Source organism: Populus alba, chromosome 15, assembly GCF_005239225.2.
Source record: "Populus alba chromosome 15, ASM523922v2, whole genome shotgun sequence".
Lineage (NCBI taxonomy): Eukaryota > Viridiplantae > Streptophyta > Magnoliopsida > Malpighiales > Salicaceae > Populus > Populus alba.
The window spans coordinates 14,583,904-14,607,099 of NC_133298.1; the positions used below are offsets into that span (position 1 = coordinate 14,583,904).

Consider the following 23,196-nt stretch of genomic DNA (forward strand, 5'->3'; position numbering starts at 1 on the left):
TTTTATTTTTTATTTTTATATAATTTTTTTTAATCTTAATAATTAAGAAAATATCAATAAATTGTAATTATGTTCAAGTAAGATATTAACGATGATGGGTGGTGTAGTGTATTAATAAAACTTGTAGTAAATATAGAATGAGATTAATAATTTGTGAGGTGAGGATAACATCGTTCTAATAATATACAATAATAATTAATTTTTTAAGCATAGGGAAATGATTAGATTGGGGAAAAAAAGTAAATAGAAGATAAAGAGGATGATAATGAGATATATAAATAAAAATAGTAAGAGAACCAAAGTAAAACAATCAAGAGAGTACAGGGACCATTGAAACCATTAGGTGTATTTTGCAGTCAGCAAAGCCTGTAAATCCTTTTTCACAAACCTCTACAAGAGTCTCCGCGTCCTTTTCCGCCTCCACCCCGTAGATTCGTAGATCTCTTCACTTATGGCCACCGCTGCTCTCCTCCGCTCTCTACGACGCCGTGACGTCGCCTCCGCTCCTCTTTCGTCCTACAGAAGCGTACGTCTCTAAACATTTCTGCTCCTTTTCTTCTTCAGTTTTATTGATTTGGTTATTTGTTAGAGGAGATCAAACCGATACTTTAAATTGATGCTTGGGGGGTAAATAAATGATTAGTTTTTTTTGTTATGGTATTTCAGAAAGCTGGGCCCTTCAAGGATTTATCTGTGTTGGGTTTTTTTCATTTGATTTCTTTACATAATCACTGTTTCTTAGGATATCAAAGCTTTTGTTTTGTATTTATTGTTGTGTTTAACTCTTAATGATCAGCTGAGATGTTTTATATATGTAAGTTTTAAATGCTAAAGCTTTGGACGCTGTTAATTTAATCGTTTTTTATCAATATTTGAGAAAAAAATAGATAATGATTGTAAAAATGCTTTGTTTTTATGAATCCATAGTCGTGTTTGGTCTGGCTCATTAAAATCTGTTTGAGAATTGAGGTTGAGATTGTCAAATGGCTGAGTTTTGGTGTTCATCCCTCGTGCAGTTGACAAATGATGTGAGTCCAAAGTGGGCTCCTTCTAATTTCAGCCAAAATTGGCATGGTTTGTCAAGAACTTTGAGGTAGCTTATTAAGTTTTTGGTGGTTGTATATGTTTCTATTCGCCGTTCTTTTCTATTTGCTGAAGTATTGAGTGTTTCCTATTCTGTGTAGTGCAAAACCTGCATGTGGAGATTTAATTGGTATTGATCTGGGTACTGCAAATTCATGTGCTGCTGGTATGGAAGGGAAGGTAAGTATGGCATTTGTTCCGATTGTTTATCTGTTTGGTTTTTATTAGGCTTTCTTTTCCTTATTAATTCCATGACTGTGTACAGAATCCCAAAGTTTTTGAGAATGCTGAAGGATGTAGGATAACCCCCTCAGCTGTTACCTTCACCCCAAAGATAGTAGCTGGGATCTTTGGAAAGAGCCTGAGCAAGGGAGTAAACCCAGTTGAGGCGGTGGCTATGGGAGCTGCAATTCAGGGTGGAATTTTACGTGGAGGTGTCAAAGAATTGCGTCTCCTTGATGTCGCTCCCTTGTCACTTGGTATCAATACACGGGTGAGTCTTTACTGCCAAATCTGTGTTCAAATATTTATCTTAAAAAATTTTAAATTCAGGCAATAAGTTGCCATGCCTGTGCTAGTGTCCATGCACCCCTCTGTTTGTGATGTTTGTCTGTTCTATGTGGCCCTGTGCCCAGTTATACTTCTCTGATTCATTTTTTTGGGACCCCAGGTTTTCTCCACAGCGACTGACAACAAGACCCAGGTTGCAGGTGTTCCACCACCTCCCAGGGGCATGCCTCAAATTGAGGTGACCTCTGACATTGATCAACTTAATACCTCGCATATCCTTCGCCCATTATCTCCTCATCTTCCTATTTATAGTCCCCAGGTTGATGCAACATTTTCCATTGTCAATAGAATCTCCGGGGCTTTCCTATCTGCTCTAGTTTTGTGTTTTTGTCTTATTTGTCTGAAAGCAGGCTCGATATGCTTCACCTATTATAATTTCTACCAATTCCTCTTTTATTCATCCAAGCTGATCCTACCTGTCGTTGATGTTACCGCCGCCCTTGCCCTGGCCTATCATCTGTTTTATGGGATTCGTCATTTACTGCATTGAGGGATTTCTCTTTGTTCAAATAAGGAGCCCTCAAATCAAAAAGCGGTCCCTTTTCCCTTCCTTGCTGAAAGGGGCAACCCTTCTCTTGATATCCGTTGTAGGGGGGCTTCTCCTTGGGAGAATAATTTGAATGTATTAAGTCTTTTTGCTCATATGTAAATTGAATGTGTTAGTCTTTTTGCTCATTTGGAAACCGCCTATGGATGCTGAGGCTGAGGCCCTTTTTATTGTATCAATAACCAAATTTTTTTCTGGAAGGAGATTGTTTGCTCATTTGACAACTGCCTATCAATATTGAGTCTGAGGCCCTTTCATTGCCATTGTTGCTCACTTGCTCCACTCCGTGGGTGGAGAACTACTTAAACCTGCTCACAGCTGTTCTTAATCCTGTGGAGAAGAAACACTGTTAGTTTTGTTGACTTTTTCTGGTCATAAAGATATTTACTAGTGTTTGAGTTCATTCCGGTCATATATTTGCTTCATATTTCTAGTGATTCTAGAGGGGTAACTGTTTTAATTTACCTGGAAGGATTATTGGTATGTGCACTTCATGCCTCTATGTTTATTTAGTAGTTGTGCATCCTTATTTGGACGCGTTCTATTATAATTTTGGAAAATGGCAGTCTCTTAGATTCAGCCCTTCTTGCGACAAGTAGCATACAAAACTTAACAAAATATATAGGGTGTGGGAAAAATACTGCAGCACCAGACGTAGATTACTGAGAAAGAAATTGAAATGATGATTTTACTTTTCATCAAATTAGCCTAGAAGATGAAGCCAAGGGCTAAAATGGTTTTTTTTCATGAGATTTATTTATTATTTTTGTTTTTAAAAATGTTATAAAAGTTTTTTTTTATATTTTTGAGAATAGTAAAATATCCTTAAAGGCACAAATCAGATAATTGGGTGCTAGGATTTTTTTATTGAGATTTTATATTTTAACACAGTAAAACTACTAATTTACTCTTAGAATGAAATTTGATTTAGGCTTAATTTGAGGGTATTTTTGTTTCACATTATCTTTTATGCTATAATCAAATAAATAGAGAGGTAAATTAATATTTTTCTAATGGTTAAAAATTATTAAATTTTTGAATCAGGTGAACAACATTCTTTAGAGTGAATTTTATTTTTTATTTTTTATATGTCATTAGATTTCTAGTGGCATCCTCTTTCTCTACCATAGACACATGTTTGGTGTTTTTGGATGGGTTTTGTTAGAGTTTTTTTTTTTCCTTTTCCCTTGAAATTTGTGTCAAACAATTAAAATTTTAATACTAAATTATAAAACGGTAGTATTTTTTTTTAAAAAAATTTGATTTATATTTTTTTTATTTATATTTTATGTTTTTTTATAGATTGAATATTTTTTTTCAATTTCATCTACATTTGATATTTTTTTTTTTTAAGGTTTGAGCTTTAGTTTTTTTAAAATTTGATACCAAATGGTCCACGACATGAGTTTTATAAGCTAATATGGGTTTTTTTTATTATTATTTATAGACTTATTTTCTTTTTTTTATCTATTATTTGATGTTTATTTTTTTAAAAAATAAGCTTTATAGTTTTTTTTTACAGGGTTATCCCGATCTTATGATATAGCCCATGAGTTTAGCGAATTAACCTATATAGACTTGCTCTTTTTTTGTTCTTTAATTTTTTTTTTTTTGAGATCCTTTTGCATTATTGATTTTTATTTTATTTTATCATTCAATATTTGATTTGTTGAGAATTGACCTTCATGGTTTTTTTATATTTTGTGCTTTCAATTAAATGGCTCTGGATATGAATTTTATAAGCTAATAAGGAATAACATCATCTTTTTTTAGACATATTTTTTTTCCATCTCATAATTAGACATTGATTTTTTAAAACATTAGGTTTCATGATTTTTTTTTATTTTTTTTAGATTTATCATGATCTCATAACTTGATTTGTAGATTTGACAAGTTGACCTGTGCAGATTTAGGTTTTTTTTTGCTTACAATTGTTTTTTTTTTTTTTATCATTTTATATGTTATATTTTGTTTTTTTAATTTTATCTTTTAATATTTGATTTATTGAGAATTAGATGTAGAGGTCTTTTTAAATTTGTAGCTTTTGGTGCTTAATGGATTTAAAAGGTTATCATTTTTTTTTTATTATTTAATATCTTTTTGTTCTAAAAAATATGCTTGTGTTTATATAACATCATTTTTTTTTCTGAAGTTTTTTTCTTATCCAACTCTTTCTCCATTTTTTTTTTATCCAACCCACGGCGGATTGTAGGTTACAGGGAAATCAAAACTTGTCGAAAAAACAGTGTACTACAGTAATTGTTTCTGTAGTTTGTATGTGGACATTCTCTTCTACTCTGGTCCTTTCCTTGAAATACGTCGTATTAAATATTAAACAGGAACCTGACTTGCAATCGGTGTGTTTTTGGCTTATGTAGCTGGTCGTGGCTTTTTTCTAATTTACTTGAAAATGTATTAAAATAATATTATTATTTTATTTTTAAAAAATTTATTTTTAATAACAACACATTAAAATAATAAAAAAAAATAAAAAATTTAAATTTTTAAAAACATGGTTTTTTCTACAAAAACAAACATAGGCGAAGTGTGGGGTGGGGTTGGGAGGGTATGGGTTTGCAGTGCTAAGACATCTCTGTAATTGCCCAATATTATGACCATCTTAATTGCCTTTCTCTTTGGCATACTGCAGCTCCATATTCCTGAGGGTGGAACGTGCTGAGTTGTGTCAGCAGAATTTCCTGAGTGCTTGGAACTCAACACAGTAAGCTCAAGCTTGGGTTATTTTAGCAACACATGTTGTTTTCCATGAAGGATAAGTACTGTGTAAACATGCCGTGACTCGGAGAGCAACTCAAGTGATGTGATGTCTCGCCATTGAGTGATACGAATCCATATGTTTATATCGTAAGAGTGTTGCTTAAGCGAGTGACAAAAAAAACATTCAGGTGAATGATGCAACAACACGACTAGCCACTAGCCTCATTGATTAATGATTCGTATATTAGAGTGTGTTTTTTTTCTCTTGCATTTATGCCTTTCTTTAGATGAAAAATTAATAGGGAGACCAATAAAAACAAGATATATAGATAAATAATAATAATTTTTTTTTATCTATATATCTTGTTTTTTATTGGACTAATTTACTAGTATACTATATAACTAGTTATGGATCGATGTTATGCAATGGAGTCGGAATTTTTTCCCAAAAGAATTGATATTCATGTGTCCGTGTTTTAGGAAGAAAAATCCATGATTTGGTTGATATACGTGACTAGGTTAAATAAGTTAATTTTATTTTAATTAAATAATAAAAAATAGATAATAGCAATTGATGGACCAATTTTTTAAAAAATATAACCACAATAACTTGAGAAATTTTTTTTTTCTAAAAGGGGTTAAATGATATAATTTGATTCCCAACTCATTAAATATGAAAAGATAAAATTGGATTAAAAAAGTAAAAACAAATATCTTGATTCAACTTGAGTTAGCATAACAAACCTATAACCCGAGTAATACGAATCGAGCTAGACTGAGTTAACCTGTCAAACTCGTGGTTTAGATTATGAGATTAAGATAGCCTAACAGAAAAGAAAACATATGAAATCACAAAGCCTATTTAAAAAAAAATGTCGAATAATGAAAGTTGAAAAGAAAATATGTAAAAAAATAATGTCTATCCACATTAACTTTTAAAAATTGTGACTTGAATTATTGGATCAGAAGCACTGTATTTGAAAAAATCATAAAGTTCAATTCTCAATCAATTAAATATTAAAGGATAAAATTAAAAAAAATAATTATACAAGAGAACCCAAAACAAAACAAAATAACAATTAAAAGAATATGGATCAAAATTAAAATAAAAATTAAATTATATTTTTTATTGAAGGGTGAAGGGTGAAATTAAAAAGAAAAAACAATTTAATAAAAGGATCCATAAAAAAATCAAGAGAATGAAAATCCAAATTGATAAAAAAGGTTAAAAAAAACTAATTGAAGAGTAAAATTAAAAAGAAAAATCAATATAACAAAAAGACTAAAAAAAAATAAAACAATCAAAAGAATGGAGTTCAAGTTGGAAAAAAATAACATATTATAAATTGAAATTAAATGATGAAATTGAAAATAAATTAAAATTTAATAAAAAAACAAAGAATAAAAATTAAAAATCTAAAGAATAAAGATTGAATTTGAAATCTTGACAATTCAAATGACAACTTTAAAATTTTGTATGGTTATCACAATTTTCAAGGGAATCAGAGAGAAGTGAAAGACGAAGAAAAAAAACTACTAGCATCGCATTGCCACGTGTTGTCCCATAAAATAAAGGACATTGTGACCCTTCCAATAACATGGGTGGAAGATGGTGTTTGGCTATTGAGAGGTATCACATACGCCACCTAAAAGGTGTAAAGGCCTCCTACACACCTTTACAATTTTTTTAGATAATATTTTATATTTATTGAAATGTTAAATTTTCTTTGAACCAATCTAGTAATAACATATAAGCCAATGTAAAAATACAAAAAAGGCTTCTAGATATTAGTTCTTAAATTTTTTATTAAAGATATTTTAGTCATTTCATTATGCTTTTAAAATGCAAAAAGCTTATTTTTTCCTTATTAAATTGATAATAACTAATGTATTTTGTAAAAAAAGCTTAATGCCCCAAAGCTAGTTCAATGTTTTTGTTAAATTGATAATAAATAATATTTTTTTCTAATTAAATTGATAATATTTTTTCCTAACATTTTTTCCAAAAGGTTTTATCTCCATTTTGCTAAAAAATAGGTTTGCAAACTACACGTTATCTTTATTGTTTTCAATAAAACGAATTAAGTAGATAACGCATTTAGATAATTTTAAAAAATATTCAGGCCTAGGAACACGTGCCTATACTGCCAGTACCATGCTGTTAGGCCCATGCGTCAGCCTTGAATTTCAGTGGGCCAACAACATGTGCATTTTGAAATTCCTTAAAAGTTTCCTCATTGCTTAACAAACTTGCAAAAAAATGGCCCAATAAATTTATAAAGTTCTAAAGAAAGCAAAGTCAAATTATAACCAATAACACTTGCATAACACAGGATTCTTAAATGATATCATTAGCATCGTGGAGAAAAGAACTGCTATATGTAACGATCATTTTCGATTAAATTAATTTTAACGATTCAGTTTATATTTTATCAAAATAAAATAATTAAATTAAATTAATTAAAAAAAAAAAACAAAAATAGTTCAAAACCAGTTCAAACCAACCGGTTTCGGTTTGGTTCGGTTTTTTAAGACAAAAACTGATTCAAACCTGTTTGACTTGGTATTTTTAGTTAGGCTAGGTTTTTTTCCGGTTTAGCTCGGGTTTTTTTCAGTTTGGGTTTGGTTCGGTTTTTTTTGTTTCAGGCTTATAAAACCAAACTGAATCGGTCGGTTTTTTTAAAATTTTAATCAGTTTTTTTCACGGTTTGGTTTTTTTTTTTATTCTTTTAATTTAATTAATTTTTCAGTTTTTTTATTCATCCTACCTCTGGTGCTAACTAAAACATTACCCTCCACAATTTTTATAAATTTTATTCTTTTAGAGAGAATATTCTATAATTTTCTAATCAACTCTTGACATCTTAACATGTATAAAATATGTAGCGAACACGTGCGTGGAAATGTCAGAGATTTCGAACCATTGTTTATTCTTTGACCACCTCCTTTTCTATTTCTTTTTTTTTCTTGGACAGCAACTAATAAAAAAGGTTTATTCTTTGTGACCATTTAAAAAACTATGTCCACCCATAGGTTTTATATTTATTCAAGCATAGCACCGTATCTTCTATGATAAAGCTAGTAAAGAAATTTTATATTATTTCATGAGTTTATTTTTAAAATACAGAAAAATAAAAAACAAATCATCAAATATAATAAAAATATGCAGCGAACACGTGCATGGAAATGTCAGAGATTTCGAACCATTGTTTATTCTTTGACCACCTCCTTTTCTTTTTCTTTTTTTTTTCTCTTTTTTCTTGGACAACAACTAATAAAAAAGGTTTATTCTTACCAGCTTGTAGTGTTTTTAAAAAATTATAATTTTTTTTTTTTTATTAACTTTAAATTAATACGTTTTTAGTGTTTTAAATCATTTTGATGTGTTGATGTCAAAAATAATTTTTTAAAAATAAAAAAACATTATTCACATGTATTTTAATACAAAAAACTATTTAAAAAGCAATTGCAACTACACTGCCAAACAAACTCTAAAACCATGTACACTCATAGGTTTTAAATTTATTCAAGCATAGCACCGTATCTTCTATGATAAGGCTAGTAAAGAAATTTTATATTATTTCATGAGTTTATTTTTAAAATACAGAAAAATTAAAAAACAAATCATCAAATATAATAAAAATACTTTCATCCAAGGTAAAAATTAATTCTTTAATCAATTAGAGTCTACTTCTTTTTACATTTTAGAAGTGTTTTTTTAATATATATATTTTATTTTAAATTATTTTTGTATTTTTAAATGATGTTAAAAATAATGTTTAAAAATTTTAAAAAATATTATTTTAATATATTTTTAAATAAAAAATAAAAAATAATTACTTAACAATTATTCCTTGATTTTTCGTCTGTCAACCCAACCCAAAACGTGTAAATTTCTCACCCATAAGCAGCAACACAAAAATCTGATACACATAAATTAAAAAAGAAAAAAAAAAAGAGGGAAAATCCCACAATAGCCACCAATTCCGCAAATCACCGTTCTCCTCTAACTCTCTAAACTACCATAGTCCCGGCTGATTTAGTCACTTCACAATTAAAAATCTCGATTTAGTCACCAGCTGTCACCATAAAATTATTTCAGGAAAAAATGCAGTCACTCAATCTGAAATTGTTAACGGATTTTAATACGGGTACGAGGAGGTTTGTTCCGGGTCGGAGCTTCCGTACGGAGTGGAGACAGTGTTTGAATTTGAGGAATTACAACCGAAATTGTCGGATTGTAGCATGTTCTGCTGAGAGAGATGGAGGGGGTGAAGGAACAAGTTCAAGTTCAAGTTCGAGTTCGAGTTCGGACCGTAGTCCGAGTTCCTTTTTGTCTCGCAGTCAAACTTATGCTATGCTCAAACAACAAATGGAGGTTGCTGCACAATCTGAGGTAACATTATTATTATTATTATTCTCTGGAACAATTTGAATTTAATTAAAGCCAATTTCTTTCTTTTTGTTTTAAAAAAAGTATTCTGATTTGGCATTACTTTTTTTAATTGGTAAATTACCTGCTTAATCACTGTTTGGTTTCTAGGAAAATGTAGGGAATGTATATTGTGGGTTCGAATTTCTTCTTTGGGAAATATGTAACCTTTTTCCTTCTTTTTGGTGTGGGTTGTGTTGAGTGTAAGCAAAATGAATGTGGCATCAATGGTCAGGAAGCATGATTTTTATTTTTTTATTTTTATTTTTGGCAATAAAATGGGTTTTGGGATAGTAATATCTTTGTAAATATATGAGTTTGTTTGTTCTGATATTAGGACTATGAAGAAGCTGCAAGACTTCGTGATTCATTGAGATCATTTGAGGAAGTGGAACCAGTTTTGCGGCTTCGTAAGTTGCTTAAGGAGGCAGTTGCTGATGAGCGGTTTGAGGTAGCTGTTTGTGGTATCGCATTTTCCAATTTGAATGTGAAATTTTATTATATGTAGTGGGTTTATTCGTGCTGCTAAGCAGTTGTAGAAATTTCTATTCATTTTAGATGGAAACATTCAATATTTGTGTTTGGGTTTGGTCAAACTGGTCATTTCTTTTTTCTTTTTTTTAAGCCTCCATGATTCTTCAATTCTGCATCTTTTTCTAATGTTTCAACTTGTCAGTTGTTTCCTATTTTACTGTCAGGTGTCTCATGTCGCGATGGATAAAAAGGGTCAACTTTACAAATGTTGTTGTCGAAAATAATCATTTATCAGTATCAATGATTGGAATAAACTATGTTTTATTCTCTAGGATTTATAGGTTTTTGGTTTTGTTGCCCAATCATGAAGAGTTCAGAAGAGAGAACAGAGTCCTAAAACTATGAGTGTTCTTAAACATGGGTCAAACAAAAGATATAAATCTAAGTTCCAAAAAATAGTTGGCCTTTCCTGTATGGACAACTTGTATTGAACTAAGCTTTTATCTATCATGTCTTGTGTAGAAGTTCTTGCACCAACCACCTTTCTGCAAGCTTTGGCAGTTTAGTTCTTAGAATTTTATGAGTTTAGCTTAGGATATGCAATCTTTTCGCTCTGGCATTTGCCTTTATCTGGTGACTGCATTTGTTTATTTCTTAAATCATCTATCAGCACAAATATGAGCATAAAACTCCAATAGTGAATTCGATATTTTAGTAAAGGGCATGGACGTTGTATAACTTTCCGGAAGCCTAGATATCGAATGTGGTTTTCATTCTATAAATTATTACAGTACAAGTAACAGTCTTTCTACATCTTACTGTCTTGGAATGAGGCCTATATAACTCAATGGACTTGAATGAGGTTGCACTTCACAGTTATGGTTTCAGTTTTTTTGATATAATGACTATTTTGCCCAAGTCATGCCATAAAACATGATTTCATATTATTCCTATGCCATTTGTTCACCGAGGATGTTTCTGATAAACTTTTATCCATTTGGTAAATTTTTGGCAGGATGCAACTAGGTATCGCGATGAGCTAAAGGAAATTGCACCACATTCTCTCCTAAAATGTTCAAGTGATGCAACTACCTTGGTATGCTAAACTATCTGGTCAGCGTGGCAGTTATTACTGTCTTATAAATCTTTTGTTTTCATATAAACTGATATCATCTTGTTCATGTAACTCCTGTTACCATCAGGCATATCAACTGATTTAAACTTATAAATCCATGTTTTTATCCCATCCATTCTTCCTTGACTCTGTTTTACTACAATTTGACCTGTGAATTTATATCCGGCCTTTGCAAAACTTATTTTCAGCATAATTAAATTAGAGACCCATATGATGTCCTTGAATAACCAGTTTTGATCTCCTTGTATATGATCTTTTCCATGTATGTAATAAAATACTGTCCATATGGGAAACATGTTCAAAATTGGAGAATAAAGGGGGTGATTATGGATGGGGCTGTTGCAATATATGTGAGTCGGCAATAGAAAACACAAAGGTGCATTACTATGCATGATCATTTCAATGATAACACAAATATGATTGAAATTGGGAGAATAAATGGGTTGAGTATGGATGGGGCTGTTGAAATATGTGTGAGTTGGCAATAAGTAATCCGAAGTTACTCTAGTATGCATGCCTTTTCCATGTGTCAAAGTAAATACCCGCAATCTGGTCTAGGTTTGAGTTTTTAGGTAATCATCCTGTTCCTTTACTCTGCATAGATAACAACAGATAACACGAAGTTGCTTTAAAAGGAAGAAGCCAAATATGCATATCAGAAATGGTTTAAATTGATTTGAGTAATCATAACCAAATCTCATGTATTTCATTCAGGGGATAAGGGTTCAAGTTAGGAGCGTGTACATTGAGGGCCGAAGTCAGCCTTCAAAGGGGCAGTACTTCTTTGCATATAGAATAAGAATCACTAATAACTCAGATCGCCCTGTTCAACTTCTCAGAAGACACTGGATTATCACAGATGCCAATGCAAAAACTGAAAATTTTTGGTGAGTTAAATTATCTTATTCTGGTCAGGAGTCTTCTAAAATGCTTCAGTTTATATGACTTGGTTTTTCTTTTTCTTTTTTGGTTCCATCAGCATGGGCTGCAGTTTGCATTTCATTGACTTCTAATGAATTTCAAATCATTTGTCATGCTGCAGGGGAGTTGGAGTTATAGGTGAACAACCGGTTATACTTCCTAGGACAGGATTTGAATACTCATCTGCATGCCCGCTATGCACTCCCAATGGTAGAATGGTAAGTTGTGGCAATGTTCTTTCTCTTCCTGAAAGTGATTGTTGGTTTTTGCCTTTTCTTCCCTTAATTTGGAGCAGATGGGGACAAGGTTTGTGCTTATATGTCAACATCAATAGTTCCTGTGAGTATTGAAGAGAGAGCATGATATGTGGCCATTGTTCCTATGGCCTCAAAGCTTGTTTTTATCATGTATTGAATCCTGTCTTAATCACGCCCGTACTTAGGGATATGTTGTCTGGTTTACATTTCACCACCCAGCAAATTCCAGCAGTGTATTAATGGGTGTTTGCCTTGCTGGCTGGCACCATGCTTTCTATTTTGTGGTTATATGCCTTTCTTTTTTTCATAGTGTGGTCTGCAGAAGTGTTCTCAAAGCTAAATTAATTAATATATATATTTGTTTTCATTTATTTTAGGTGCAAACGATTTTGAAAATTATGAACATTTCCCATTCATAGGCACGCTCAAAAAATCTATTTCTTTCATACAATTGCAGGAAGGTGACTTTGAGATGAAACACATTGACAAAGCAGGCTCACCCACGTTCAATGTTGCTATTGCGCCGTTCTCTCTCTCAATACTAGGAGATGGAAGTGATGCTTTTTGAAATGGGAATTGTGGACTCACTTCAGAGAGGGTGGAAGAAGGGCCTCTGCATCCATTCACGTTTGTCAATTGAAGGTTTGAAAAACTGTAAAACAGTGTATTTTATTTGGCAAGTGTGAAAATCATCTTCTCTTTGGTGGGATTTTATGCTGTTGTCAATTGGTAGACTAGATGGATGTAAATTGTCAAAGTTGTATGTAACAAACTTATCGAAGAAATATTATAGTAGAAATGATTTTGTTAAAATCTAGTCCTCCATGCTTCAAAACATATGAATTAGTCCACTGACTCTTGTTGACCTTTAGGTTTACTCGAAACTCTCACAATGTTGGTTTTTTCCAAGTACTTCCAATTGTCAATGGTACGTTTGGAATTAAGAAAAAACCAAGAAATGTTTTGATATATGTTATAGGTTTTCAAATATGAAGGATCAAGTCATAATCGAGGTGAGAATCTGAGGAGTGAAGAATAATTTACTCTCCACAATTTCATGAACCCATTAACATTTTGTGTCCACAATTCCAGTTGCAGATACATACATGCACGCATTTCTTTTCTACCGGACATACATAGCTGCAAATGCATGATATATATATATTATATATATATATGTTTTGCATGTACTGATATGCTTTTTTTTTTAAAATACCGAATACCACAGCTTTTGTGCTTCTTGATCATTGTCTATGCCATTTATACGTGCCACATTTCTGCTTCTTGCAATATTGTCTAAAAGCAGCTCGAGAGCAAAATCAGGAATTCCTCATCACCAGAACATGGAAGGTATACTCTCTCCCTCTCTGTCTCAACTAGTATAAATTTAGAAGTAATGTTTCAATAATTAATTTCTTAAGATTTTGATGTCAACGCTTGAGCCGTTTGAAAACCTTTATCTTGCCAATATTTCCCCAGGAATCTTCTCACACCTCCTGATATGATCAAAACCACTGATCCCAAGCTATATAGCATCAGTAACCATACTCACTTCCACATAGTTGCAAGAGAAACATGACGTAAGTTAGGAGAGAAGGCTATGAAACTAAATAAAGAACCAACATATATTGGTTCTGTATATGGTATTATTTTGTCGTACGTGTTTGTCAGATTTATCTCCCTCCGATGGATTGATTCTGAAATATGCTACGCATGAACATAATGTTTTAGATTAAACAAAAAAGAAACCCTCAATTTGGTCGACCTGTGCGCGTATTGATAAAATGCTGATATGAACAACTGCTAGCTGTAGCTCAACTATGAGAAATTCATCTCCTAATTTGCAAATAGATGAACAGGGATTACCTCTGTTTTCGTTTTCTTTATTTTCAATATCAAGCAAGAAATTCCTAATCTGCATACCATGCAAAGAAACTCTTAGCTTCTTCATCTGTTTTTTCACAAAATATAGACAGATTCCATATCAAAATCCATTAATGAAATTTATTATTATTATTATTATTTTGGTTCTACCCTCGTCTTATTTGGTGTCATGACTCATGAGCAACCTTAGCTCAGTGTCAGTCTCTCACACTCTTGTTGCTTGCTGCCTGTGCTTGCAACAAAAAATTCAAAAAATTCCTTCTAAAAGAGGTAAATTTAGCAAAGACAAAAATAAAACCCGGGGCAACTTGTGTTACTATTAAAAGGTCAAAAAAATCTCTTCAAAAATAGAAAATAATACCGGATGATGAAACAAAAGAAACCCGAGTTAGTCTAATTTAATTTTAATAACCTATAATCTAAGATATGAGATAGGGATAACCTTGCAAAAAAATAAAAAAAAAAAACAAATCATAAAGCTTAAGGCTCAATAAGTCAATGTCAAATTATGAAAATGAAAAAAAAATAAATTAAAAGATCTTAAATGAATAAAATAATTAGGGATTAAATTGAAAAACAAAATAAATGTAGAAAATGATTAAACAAAATGAGCAATAAAAAATAAGGATCAAAATTGGAAACAAAATTAAATTCTAAAGGACAAAATAAAAAAAATTAATGCAAATGATGAAAAAATAGCAATCAAAAGAATAAATATCACATTAGATAAAATTATTAAATTAAATAAATGCAAAGAGATGGAATTGAAACAAAAAAACTTCAAGAAGCACTAAAATAATATAAATCAAAAGAATGACAACTAACTTTGAAACAAATACAAATTGGAGGGCACAACTGAATTTTTTAAAGGCTCAACACGAATATCAAGGCACAAGAGAGAGAAAAGAAGGGTATGGGGGAAAACTTTTATCATCTTCGAATTGTCGCTAACCAAACCAAGCTCGCCACTTTACGCGTCGTATGAAATGGCAGTCGATAGATTTTATCCATTAGAATACACCCTATACACTTCTAGTTTGGTGTAGGGGATGATGACACGCTGACGAATGCACATGTCACCCTTTTATATATTTATTAGTATTTTAATAATTTAAATTACTAAAATTCCCTAAGAGCATCTTAATATTACAAAAAAAGAACAAGCAGCAAAGATAGAAACACCCTCCCAAACCAGGCTTAAATTTTTTTAAGTCAAAGGTTAGACATGTCATTTAACTATACAAAAAATATGTAAAGACAATAAAAACCCTTCAATATTTTTGAGTTTTTTAAGGTATCATCGTCCTTTAATTGTGCAAATAAAATTATAAATATGTAAAAGCTCCTAGAATAATCTTACTATATATATATAAAAAAAATGACTAAATTATTCCTGATTAATTGATAAATAATATCTTGATTCTTTATAAAAGACGACTCTACCCCTGCTAGCAAGGCAATTGTTCAGTGTAATGAAAATAATAATAATTAATACACTATAAGTTCATAATCTTTTCCCTCACTTGTTACCGGATATTTCGTTGTTTATGGTAGTGTTATGAAATTATTATCAAGTGTTGTTGTTTTTTTTCATCTGACATAAATCCCTCATGTTATCTGCGTGGCTTGCTTCTCTTACAATTTTTTTTAAATCATAAAAAAATAAAAAAAAATAAAAGACATTAATACACACACACAAAAGGACAATTTTATAGGGCAAAGGAACATTCTCTTGAAATGGCATGCAACGAACCAATTAATTTCATCTATTAAAATATAGTACCTACCTCACGTTGCTAGCCAGGTGGACATATATATATAGGAAGGATTGGCTGCTTCCCTTCTATTACCAAAACCCTAACGTTTTTTCAATAATTAATACCTAGACATTATTGTAAAGTTAAATTGTACGTAGCGTGTGGCTAATGTATTGTTCTTGCTTGGCAACCAAGTTTGTCCGAATCTTTCTTCTTCCACTGTCTTCAAGCTTTCTTCCAAGAATGTGGGGCCCTTCATTCCCCGTTCCACCTCCTCGTTATTACAACATTATACATCACAAGAAAACTAGGGAAAAGGAAAAGCCTTAGGCATGAGTTATGAATGGCGCACAAAATTAAAATTAAAAAAAAAAAAAAAAAACTGTGTAATATTACCCTCCTGACTCATTTCTTTTTCGTTCTTGCTTTTGGTCCCGTTTTCCTTTTTTATTCCTCTCTCATGAATACTTGAATAGTAAGAGTTTAAGGAACTGCTTCATAATATATAATAATTGTTTTTTAAAGTATTTTTTATTTAAAAATAAATTTAAATAATATTTTTTATTTTTTAAAAATTATTTCCTAACTTTTAGCTACAAACTTATATAATATAATATATAATAATTTTAAATAATAAAATAAAATCTTTAAAAAACACGGTGCGAAAAAACCGGTGATGTTGGGAGGGGCCATCTGAAAGTTAAAAAGACGATGTGGTCTCCACCTGCGGTAATGCAAATCAAATCACCCCTTTTATCACCCAAAAACAATCCCGTGCTTCACGTTTTATTCTCAGCATTTGCAACCTCATTTACAAGCCAATCAAGATTCTTCCTAACAAGTTCATCTGCTTCCTTGACCACCACTCCACCCCTCGGTATGCTACTGTTGCAAGAAGCTGTGACCATAAGAAAGTCAGCATCTTGTGCAGGAAGCTGTGACCATTTTCCGGTCACACAGCCCCGTAAAACCCAGGTCAAGGTGGGGCCAGGGGTCCCCACCCAAAGACCACCCGTCAAACACCGATCTCTTGCTTTAACTGATGGCTAAAAGCTAACATCATGATTTCTATTTGTATTATATTATATGATTAGTAAGGCCCAAGGTGCCCGTAATCACCCTAACAAGTGTTCCCAAAACGAAGGGTTTTCTTTGTTTAGGCTGTTAATCTTCAAGTTAATTATAGCTCAAATGGGTGCTTACAAAGTCATTAGTCAAGATTCAGAACTCAGAGAGACAACAGCTCCAGTCTCCAGATCTGAAGCTACACTCTCCAATGTCCTTTCCAAATACAGGGTCGCTTTATTCCCTTGTTGGCAATTGGCATCCCACGCACAATAACCATTCTTGTACTCGAAAAGCTCATGCAGCTCAACACAGTATCCAAATAATTTAGTGTCTTGCCCCTGTCTCCCTTTAAAAATTGGTAGTAATTAAGCAATATCAAGAAAAACTTGAAAAGACCCAAAAAAAGGCTGGAAATCCAAGAAAAAGGTGACAAAAACCTGAATGTTTTAACAATTTTATATTTGCATGCATGTAAAGAGGATGATGGAACTGTGCAAAGTGTCTGGTCTATTTTCAAGATTTTTCTTTTCTTTTCTTGAAATAATAATAATTGAAAAAGAGAGAAGCTTATGCTCAAAGCAGGCCATCCTTTCATCCCTCTCTCTCTCTCTCTCTCTCTCTCTATATATATATATATATATATATATATATATATATATACAGAGACACATTTATCGCCTCTCCTTTTCTTTTCTTTTTTTTTTCTTTTTTATATTTAGCTCCTTTATTTAGTTTTCTTTCCAAGGTAAAGAAGCAAGAAACTTCTTGCGGGCTCTTACACACCATCACATTGTTCTTGCTTTCCCCTGTAAGCATCAACCTTTCCTTCCCTTAAAGAATTTAGCTGCTTCTTTCGTGTATTCATAATTTTAATACAATAAGTATGCATTTTATCTTTCTTTGAAGTTTGGAATCTCTGGTTTGTTTAAGGCTTTAATGAGGTCAAAATCAAAATGGGATTTAAGATGTTTTGAACTTCCCCACTGGGCCAAATCTTCTCTGGTTGTTGTGATGTTGATATATACAACCGACTATAACAAATAGGAACTCTTCTCATTCTTCTCTGAAGTGTAGTCTATTTATGGCCTCCACAAGCTCTGCTTGGCTTTCAAGTTTTGATGTGAACTCAAGAATGTTTGCGTGTTTTGAAAGCGTATTTGCGCGTTTCAGCTAGCTCTTCCACCGACCTACTCTTCTCGCTTTATATTCATAGAATTGTAGTTCCAATTCGTGCATTACCGACAATAGCTCAAAGCTTTAATTTCACAGAACTGCTCTGTTATTCACATTAATTCAGCCATTCTTTTCCTTTACCCTTTGAATTGATTCTCATAACAATTTTCTCTCTCCCCTTTTCCTCTCTGGAAATCATATCAATAAGCTTTCTTTTTAATCAAATTTCCATTCTTCAGCACTCCAATCATTCTTTGGTTGATTCTCTATCTCGTTTCATTCTACCTACAAGAGTCCAAAATCAGCTTCATTCCATTCTTTATACAGTTATTGAACATTCAGACAAGTACAAGTGACAGCATGAGTGTTACAACAGGATCACCCAAGGATACCTGGCAACCAGTCATGACTGCCAATACAACCATTGCCAGTTATTGGCTAAACTGGAGGTTTTTCCTCTGTGCTATTTGGGTCTTAATCTTGATGACGATAGCATTAATTCTTATATGGAAAAATGAACATCGGTGCGGAGTGGAACGTGATAGTGGAGGGAACAGGCAAGAAGCAGAAGCGCCTTTTTATGATGATGAAACTTGGAGGCCATGCCTGGAAGGAATCCACCCTGCCTGGTTGCTGGTTTTCAGAGTTTTTGCTTTCTTTGCTCTCTCGGTGCTGCTCATCATTTCTGTATTTGTGGATGGAGTCAGTATATTTTACTTCTATACTCAGTAAGCTTTACTTTTTTCTTGAGCTCATCTCTTTCTTTGGATGAATTTCATACTTTGATTTTAGTGTTTAGTTCTTTTTTTGGCATTTCAATTAGGATTTTCTTGTTTATATTATTACCTTTCCATTCGATTTGTGAGAGGAAAAAAAAAGGAAAGTTTTTTCTTTCTTCAATGAACAAACTTTAGTATCACAATGGACATTAGAAACAACAAGGACCAAGGAATATTTGAGTCCCCTTCATGTGTGCCAAGCCAGATCAAGATATCCATATTAGTTGATCATTTGAATAGTTGATTTCAACAGATTATCTTCAATGTTATTGATTGGTGATGTTTCTTGGTCCTGAACAGGTGGACTTTTACTTCGGTCACAATTTATTTTGGGGTAAGTTCTAGGTCATCGATATACCTCCTCTCAAGTTTTTTTAAAGTGCCTAATTGTCTCGTTTTTTCCCATGTCTGTTATTTGCTTCAATGATGATGATCTCATTTCTGTAGCTTGGTTCCTTACTCTCCATACGAGGTTGCTATCAATATCACAAAAGAGCTGGTGATAAGAGGGTTGATAATGTAGAGGCAGATCCAGAGCAAGGAACTCGTGTATCTCCATCAGTTGGACAGAGTTTTAACACTTCCATGGCAATGAAAAGCTCAAACTCCCACGAAAGACTTGATGTTCGCCAACCTGCAGGGAAATTGGCTTTCATCTTTCAAATCATTTTTCAGGTAACTTGTCTGAAAATCAAATTTGGCCAAATTTATTTTGCTTTTATATCTTATCCAAATGAGGAAGTTTGTAAGGCAATTAGCTTATTTTCATTATGAATCTAAGTTTAAATATGCATGTACTTTAGTTTATTGTGGCATGGAAGTTCAATTTTCAATCCCATAATGATAACGAGTAGTTCCCTGTGAGGACGGGGCCTCAACTTTTCATTTGTTAATGATAAATTAAGAGGTCCATACCAGGGCATAAGAGCTGAAATGCAGGGTCATTACTCATTTACCAAGGGACTCCTCTTTCTTGACATTCATATTTGATTTTGGAAAGTTCAGTTTGGACCTAGATAAGACAGTGAATCAAGGGGATACAAAACTGTGTTTTTATGCATTTTCCCTTTTACTTCGTATACATCATTGATTAGATGGATTCAATTATTTGAATATGGTAAGTTTTTGACACTTATTTTTCATGATTTCAGATGAATGCTGGGGCTGTTGTGCTCACAGACTGTGTCTTTTGGTTCATCCTTGTCCCGTTTCTTGCAATCAAAGATTACCACCTAACTTCTGTAAGCTATCATCACTGCTCCAATTTGTGTTAATTTTAGAAGTAAAACCATATACTACTCTTAGATATGAAGGTCACGCACACTCTCATATCGGCATCTCAGTAGAAAAAGATGAACAGCAATCCAATATTTAGTTACTAATTTTCTTGTTTTCTTGGTTTTCTAAACAATACATTGTTCTTTTTTATTGACAGTTGGTTATAGGCATCCACTCACTCAATGCTGTTTTCCTACTTGGTGATACTGCTTTAAATTCCTTGGTAAGCATTCTTGGCTTGAACCACAAATCATTTCCAGCTCTTTCAATGAATTTATTCACAAATTCTAGCTTGTTATTTCTTTCAGAGGTTTCCTTGGTTCCGGATCGCATATTTCCTCACATGGACAATAGTTTATGTCCTTTTTCAGTGGATTGTCCATGCCGCTTTCAGACTTTGGTAAAATCATTTCCTGTTCTCTTTCTATGATGAAATCAAATTTATCATTGTTTTCTAACAGTAGAATTCTGTTATTGTCTGAACAGGTGGCCATATCCATTCCTTGACTTGTCATCTCCGTATGCTCCTTTATGGTATTGACCCTTGAGCATTGAACCCTTTAATTCTGCTACAAGTTACGTTCAAACTGAAAATTTTTAGCACAGAACGATAACAGCACACCGCTTAAACCATTGATATAACTTTGCAATCGGCTTTCTGTCAATAATCATGTCTATTAAGCATTTATATACAGTGTCTACACTCTAAAGAAGTAGATACTAATGCATTTCTCTTCTCTGAAATTGAAATATTTGCAGGTACTTCTCGGTAGCAGTGATGCACATCCCCTGCTATTGTGTTTTCGCTTTTATTGTAAAGCTGAAACGCACAGTGTTTTCAAGATGGTTCCCAGACTCCTATCAAAGTCTGAGGTAGCTGGACTTGGAAACTTGGAGAGGCAACACAGTTTCAAAGAACATGTGAATTTCTCTGTAGAAAGTTGTGGTAGCAGAATAGAAATGAACAGAAGAACGCAGGTAGCATAAGAGACTGTTCACATCCTTGCCCTGACTAATCATTCGTAAGTTTTGGAAGATTAAAGAAATGGTCAAACAAGAAAGCGAAATTCTTAATTTGTATAGCCATTTGTTAGAGGAGTGGTAGTTGTAACTACGTAGTGATACTGGAAGAAATTGGATGAGAAATTCTTTCTCTCATCTCTTCTTTCAATTCTATTATTTTTTCAATGATTTCCTTAATTTAATTTAATTTAATTTAACCTATTCTATCTCCTTGTTAGATTTTAATATTTTACTAACTTGGAAAAGTTCTAACCAGGGTTTACAGTAGCCACAATTATAGCAATGTAAGGGTGGTATTATAGGAAAATGAAATTAGAAGTGTGTTTGATATTATGGTAGTAGTTGTGATTTAAAGTGTATTTTATTTAAAAATATATTAAAATAATTTTTTTTTTTATTTTTAATATTAATATATCAAAATGATCTAAAAATATAAATAAAACAATAATTTTAAGTAAAAAAAATTCCAGTTTTGATAAACTACGTTTACCAACAGAAAGTTAGTAAACCAATCCACCACCACCAATGTAAGCAAAAAAATTATGCACCTTACAAGTACGGCATTACCTTTTACTTACTACCTTACATTTTGTTACCTGAAAGCTTAGATAATGAAGCTAACATAGACCACATAGAGCTATCATTGTCCTTCATTCTCCCCAGTTTGCATAAGCTTATTTATGCCAATTATGAGGAACTTTCCAGCAAGTTGTTAAGTTGTGCCAAATTCAATGGTTTGTAACTTAGTAGATTCAATACCTCTCAACAATACATCTTAACCTTGCCACTTCAAAGACATCTATAGTTTCTTAAAATTAGACACAATATTGTCTGAGGTAGCCAACCACCGAATATCCAATACCATATTCCCTTACATCCTCCATTTAATGTCTCGACACATGGTTATACAAGTCATAGTTCTACCATTGGATGTTTCCACTATTAGAGCTTTAATTAGAGTTATATTGCATTAAAGTTTGGTAGCTGATTCTATGTTGATAAAATTATGGGTACTGCTAGAATCTACCAATATGAAAAAAGTGTTTATCACCCTTATCAATCACTTTTAATGTATGGAAATCTAGTGTACCTTTTAATACATTGAAATATATACGAGATAGATTGATCCATATTTAATTTTACCCTTCATCGCCTTCTTCTTTATTATCCTCTTCATCTTCCATAATGCATAGTGAATGCAACTTTTTGCTCTTGCATTTATGACCCGGTACAAACCTCTTTTCATACTAAAAGTATAGTCATTTAGCTCTTTTTTTCTCGAGTTCTCGAGTTTCTTATGATTTGGTAGGTTTCAGGGTTGGATTGTACATTGATGTAGGAAGTAAGGTCATTTTAAGATGGTTTTGAGCTGTTGGTGTTTTAAAAAAATGTATTTCAATGATATGTTTATGGTGCATGGATTTTGACTTGAGCAATTTGAGTAATGTCATGGGTAGAATATTAGTGGTGTTGTTGGTGTGTGGTCTTCTGTAGGCAAAAGTATTATCTTGTAAAAAAGCAAGGTTATACGCTTGCTTTAGAGTTTTGGATTCAAACATTTTGACATGATTCTTTATTTCTACCTCCAAACCTCTTATGAAAAACAACATAGCTTACTTTTCAGTGATTTTTGTCTTATTCCATAATATATTGAAATCTTGAATGTATGTTTTTATGCTGTCAGTTTGTCTTAAATCCATAAAATCCTCTAGTAGATCATTCTTTCCCCCAAAATTAGCAGACAAAGCTTCAACATACTCATTCCAACTTACTTGTAGGCCTCTCAAACTTCTTGTATAGTTTTGATGCCAGTATAGAGTAACGTCCTATAATAAATAGTATAAAGCCAACTTGAGTATCTCTTAATCATCTATCTCTTCCGTATCAAAATATTATCTTTTCCATATCAAAATACTTATCGCATTTATATAACCTTGTGCACATCTTCACCATAAAGTAGGGAAAATCACGTTTAGGTCTATCAGTCCTGTGATGTAGCTACCCTTCTTCACAAGTTTCGCATGTTTTAGCAGCATAATCATCCTTAGCTGTGAATTTATCTCTGCCAGCACTAGTCTCACCAGCAGTTTGTTGCAA

General features: G+C 32.5%; 3 protein-coding genes across 3 annotated transcripts; all 3 read left to right on the forward strand.

Moving 5' to 3' along the window:
• The first annotated feature begins 367 nt into the window (after nt 1-367).
• LOC118057488 (succinate dehydrogenase subunit 3-1, mitochondrial) lies at nt 368-2,400 on the forward strand. Its single transcript, XM_035070080.2, has 5 exons — nt 368-526; nt 1,017-1,093; nt 1,185-1,263; nt 1,349-1,576; nt 1,754-2,400. The coding sequence occupies exons 1-5, from the start codon at nt 452-454 to the stop codon at nt 2,141-2,143; spliced, it is 849 nt and encodes a 282-aa protein (XP_034925971.1). The 5' UTR covers nt 368-451; the 3' UTR covers nt 2,144-2,400.
• Nucleotides 2,401-8,865: 6,465 nt separating this feature from the next.
• Nucleotides 8,866-12,950, forward strand: LOC118057487 (uncharacterized). The gene is made up of 6 exons (XM_035070079.2): nt 8,866-9,314; nt 9,688-9,801; nt 10,840-10,920; nt 11,674-11,846; nt 12,002-12,098; nt 12,595-12,950. Exons 1-6 carry the CDS (start codon nt 9,027-9,029, stop codon nt 12,703-12,705), a joined length of 864 nt encoding a protein of 287 aa, XP_034925970.1. The 5' UTR covers nt 8,866-9,026; the 3' UTR covers nt 12,706-12,950.
• Nucleotides 12,951-17,598: 4,648 nt separating this feature from the next.
• LOC118057486 (uncharacterized) lies at nt 17,599-21,300 on the forward strand. Its single transcript, XM_035070078.2, has 8 exons — nt 17,599-18,747; nt 19,099-19,132; nt 19,246-19,473; nt 19,950-20,039; nt 20,234-20,299; nt 20,385-20,476; nt 20,563-20,610; nt 20,836-21,300. The coding sequence occupies exons 1-8, from the start codon at nt 18,380-18,382 to the stop codon at nt 20,951-20,953; spliced, it is 1,044 nt and encodes a 347-aa protein (XP_034925969.1). The 5' UTR covers nt 17,599-18,379; the 3' UTR covers nt 20,954-21,300.
• The last annotated feature ends 1,896 nt before the right edge of the window (nt 21,301-23,196 follow it).

Bases quoted from the DNA above. Each gene is read 5' to 3' on its own strand.
- LOC118057488 (XM_035070080.2), top strand. From the start codon at position 452: ATGGCCACCGCTGCTCTCCTCCGCTCTCTACGACGCCGTGACGTCGCC. The intron at 1,264-1,348 runs GTAAGTATGGCA...GACTGTGTACAG, and splicing joins CTGCTGGTATGGAAGGGAAG to AATCCCAAAGTTTTTGAGAA. The intron at 1,577-1,753 runs GTGAGTCTTTAC...TTGGGACCCCAG, and splicing joins CACTTGGTATCAATACACGG to GTTTTCTCCACAGCGACTGA.
- LOC118057487 (XM_035070079.2), top strand. From the start codon at position 9,027: ATGCAGTCACTCAATCTGAAATTGTTAACGGATTTTAATACGGGTACG. The intron at 9,315-9,687 runs GTAACATTATTA...TTCTGATATTAG, and splicing joins AGGTTGCTGCACAATCTGAG to GACTATGAAGAAGCTGCAAG. The intron at 9,802-10,839 runs GTAGCTGTTTGT...AATTTTTGGCAG, and splicing joins TTGCTGATGAGCGGTTTGAG to GATGCAACTAGGTATCGCGA.
- LOC118057486 (XM_035070078.2), top strand. From the start codon at position 18,380: ATGAGTGTTACAACAGGATCACCCAAGGATACCTGGCAACCAGTCATG. The intron at 19,474-19,949 runs GTAACTTGTCTG...TCATGATTTCAG, and splicing joins TCTTTCAAATCATTTTTCAG to ATGAATGCTGGGGCTGTTGT. The intron at 20,300-20,384 runs GTAAGCATTCTT...TATTTCTTTCAG, and splicing joins ATACTGCTTTAAATTCCTTG to AGGTTTCCTTGGTTCCGGAT.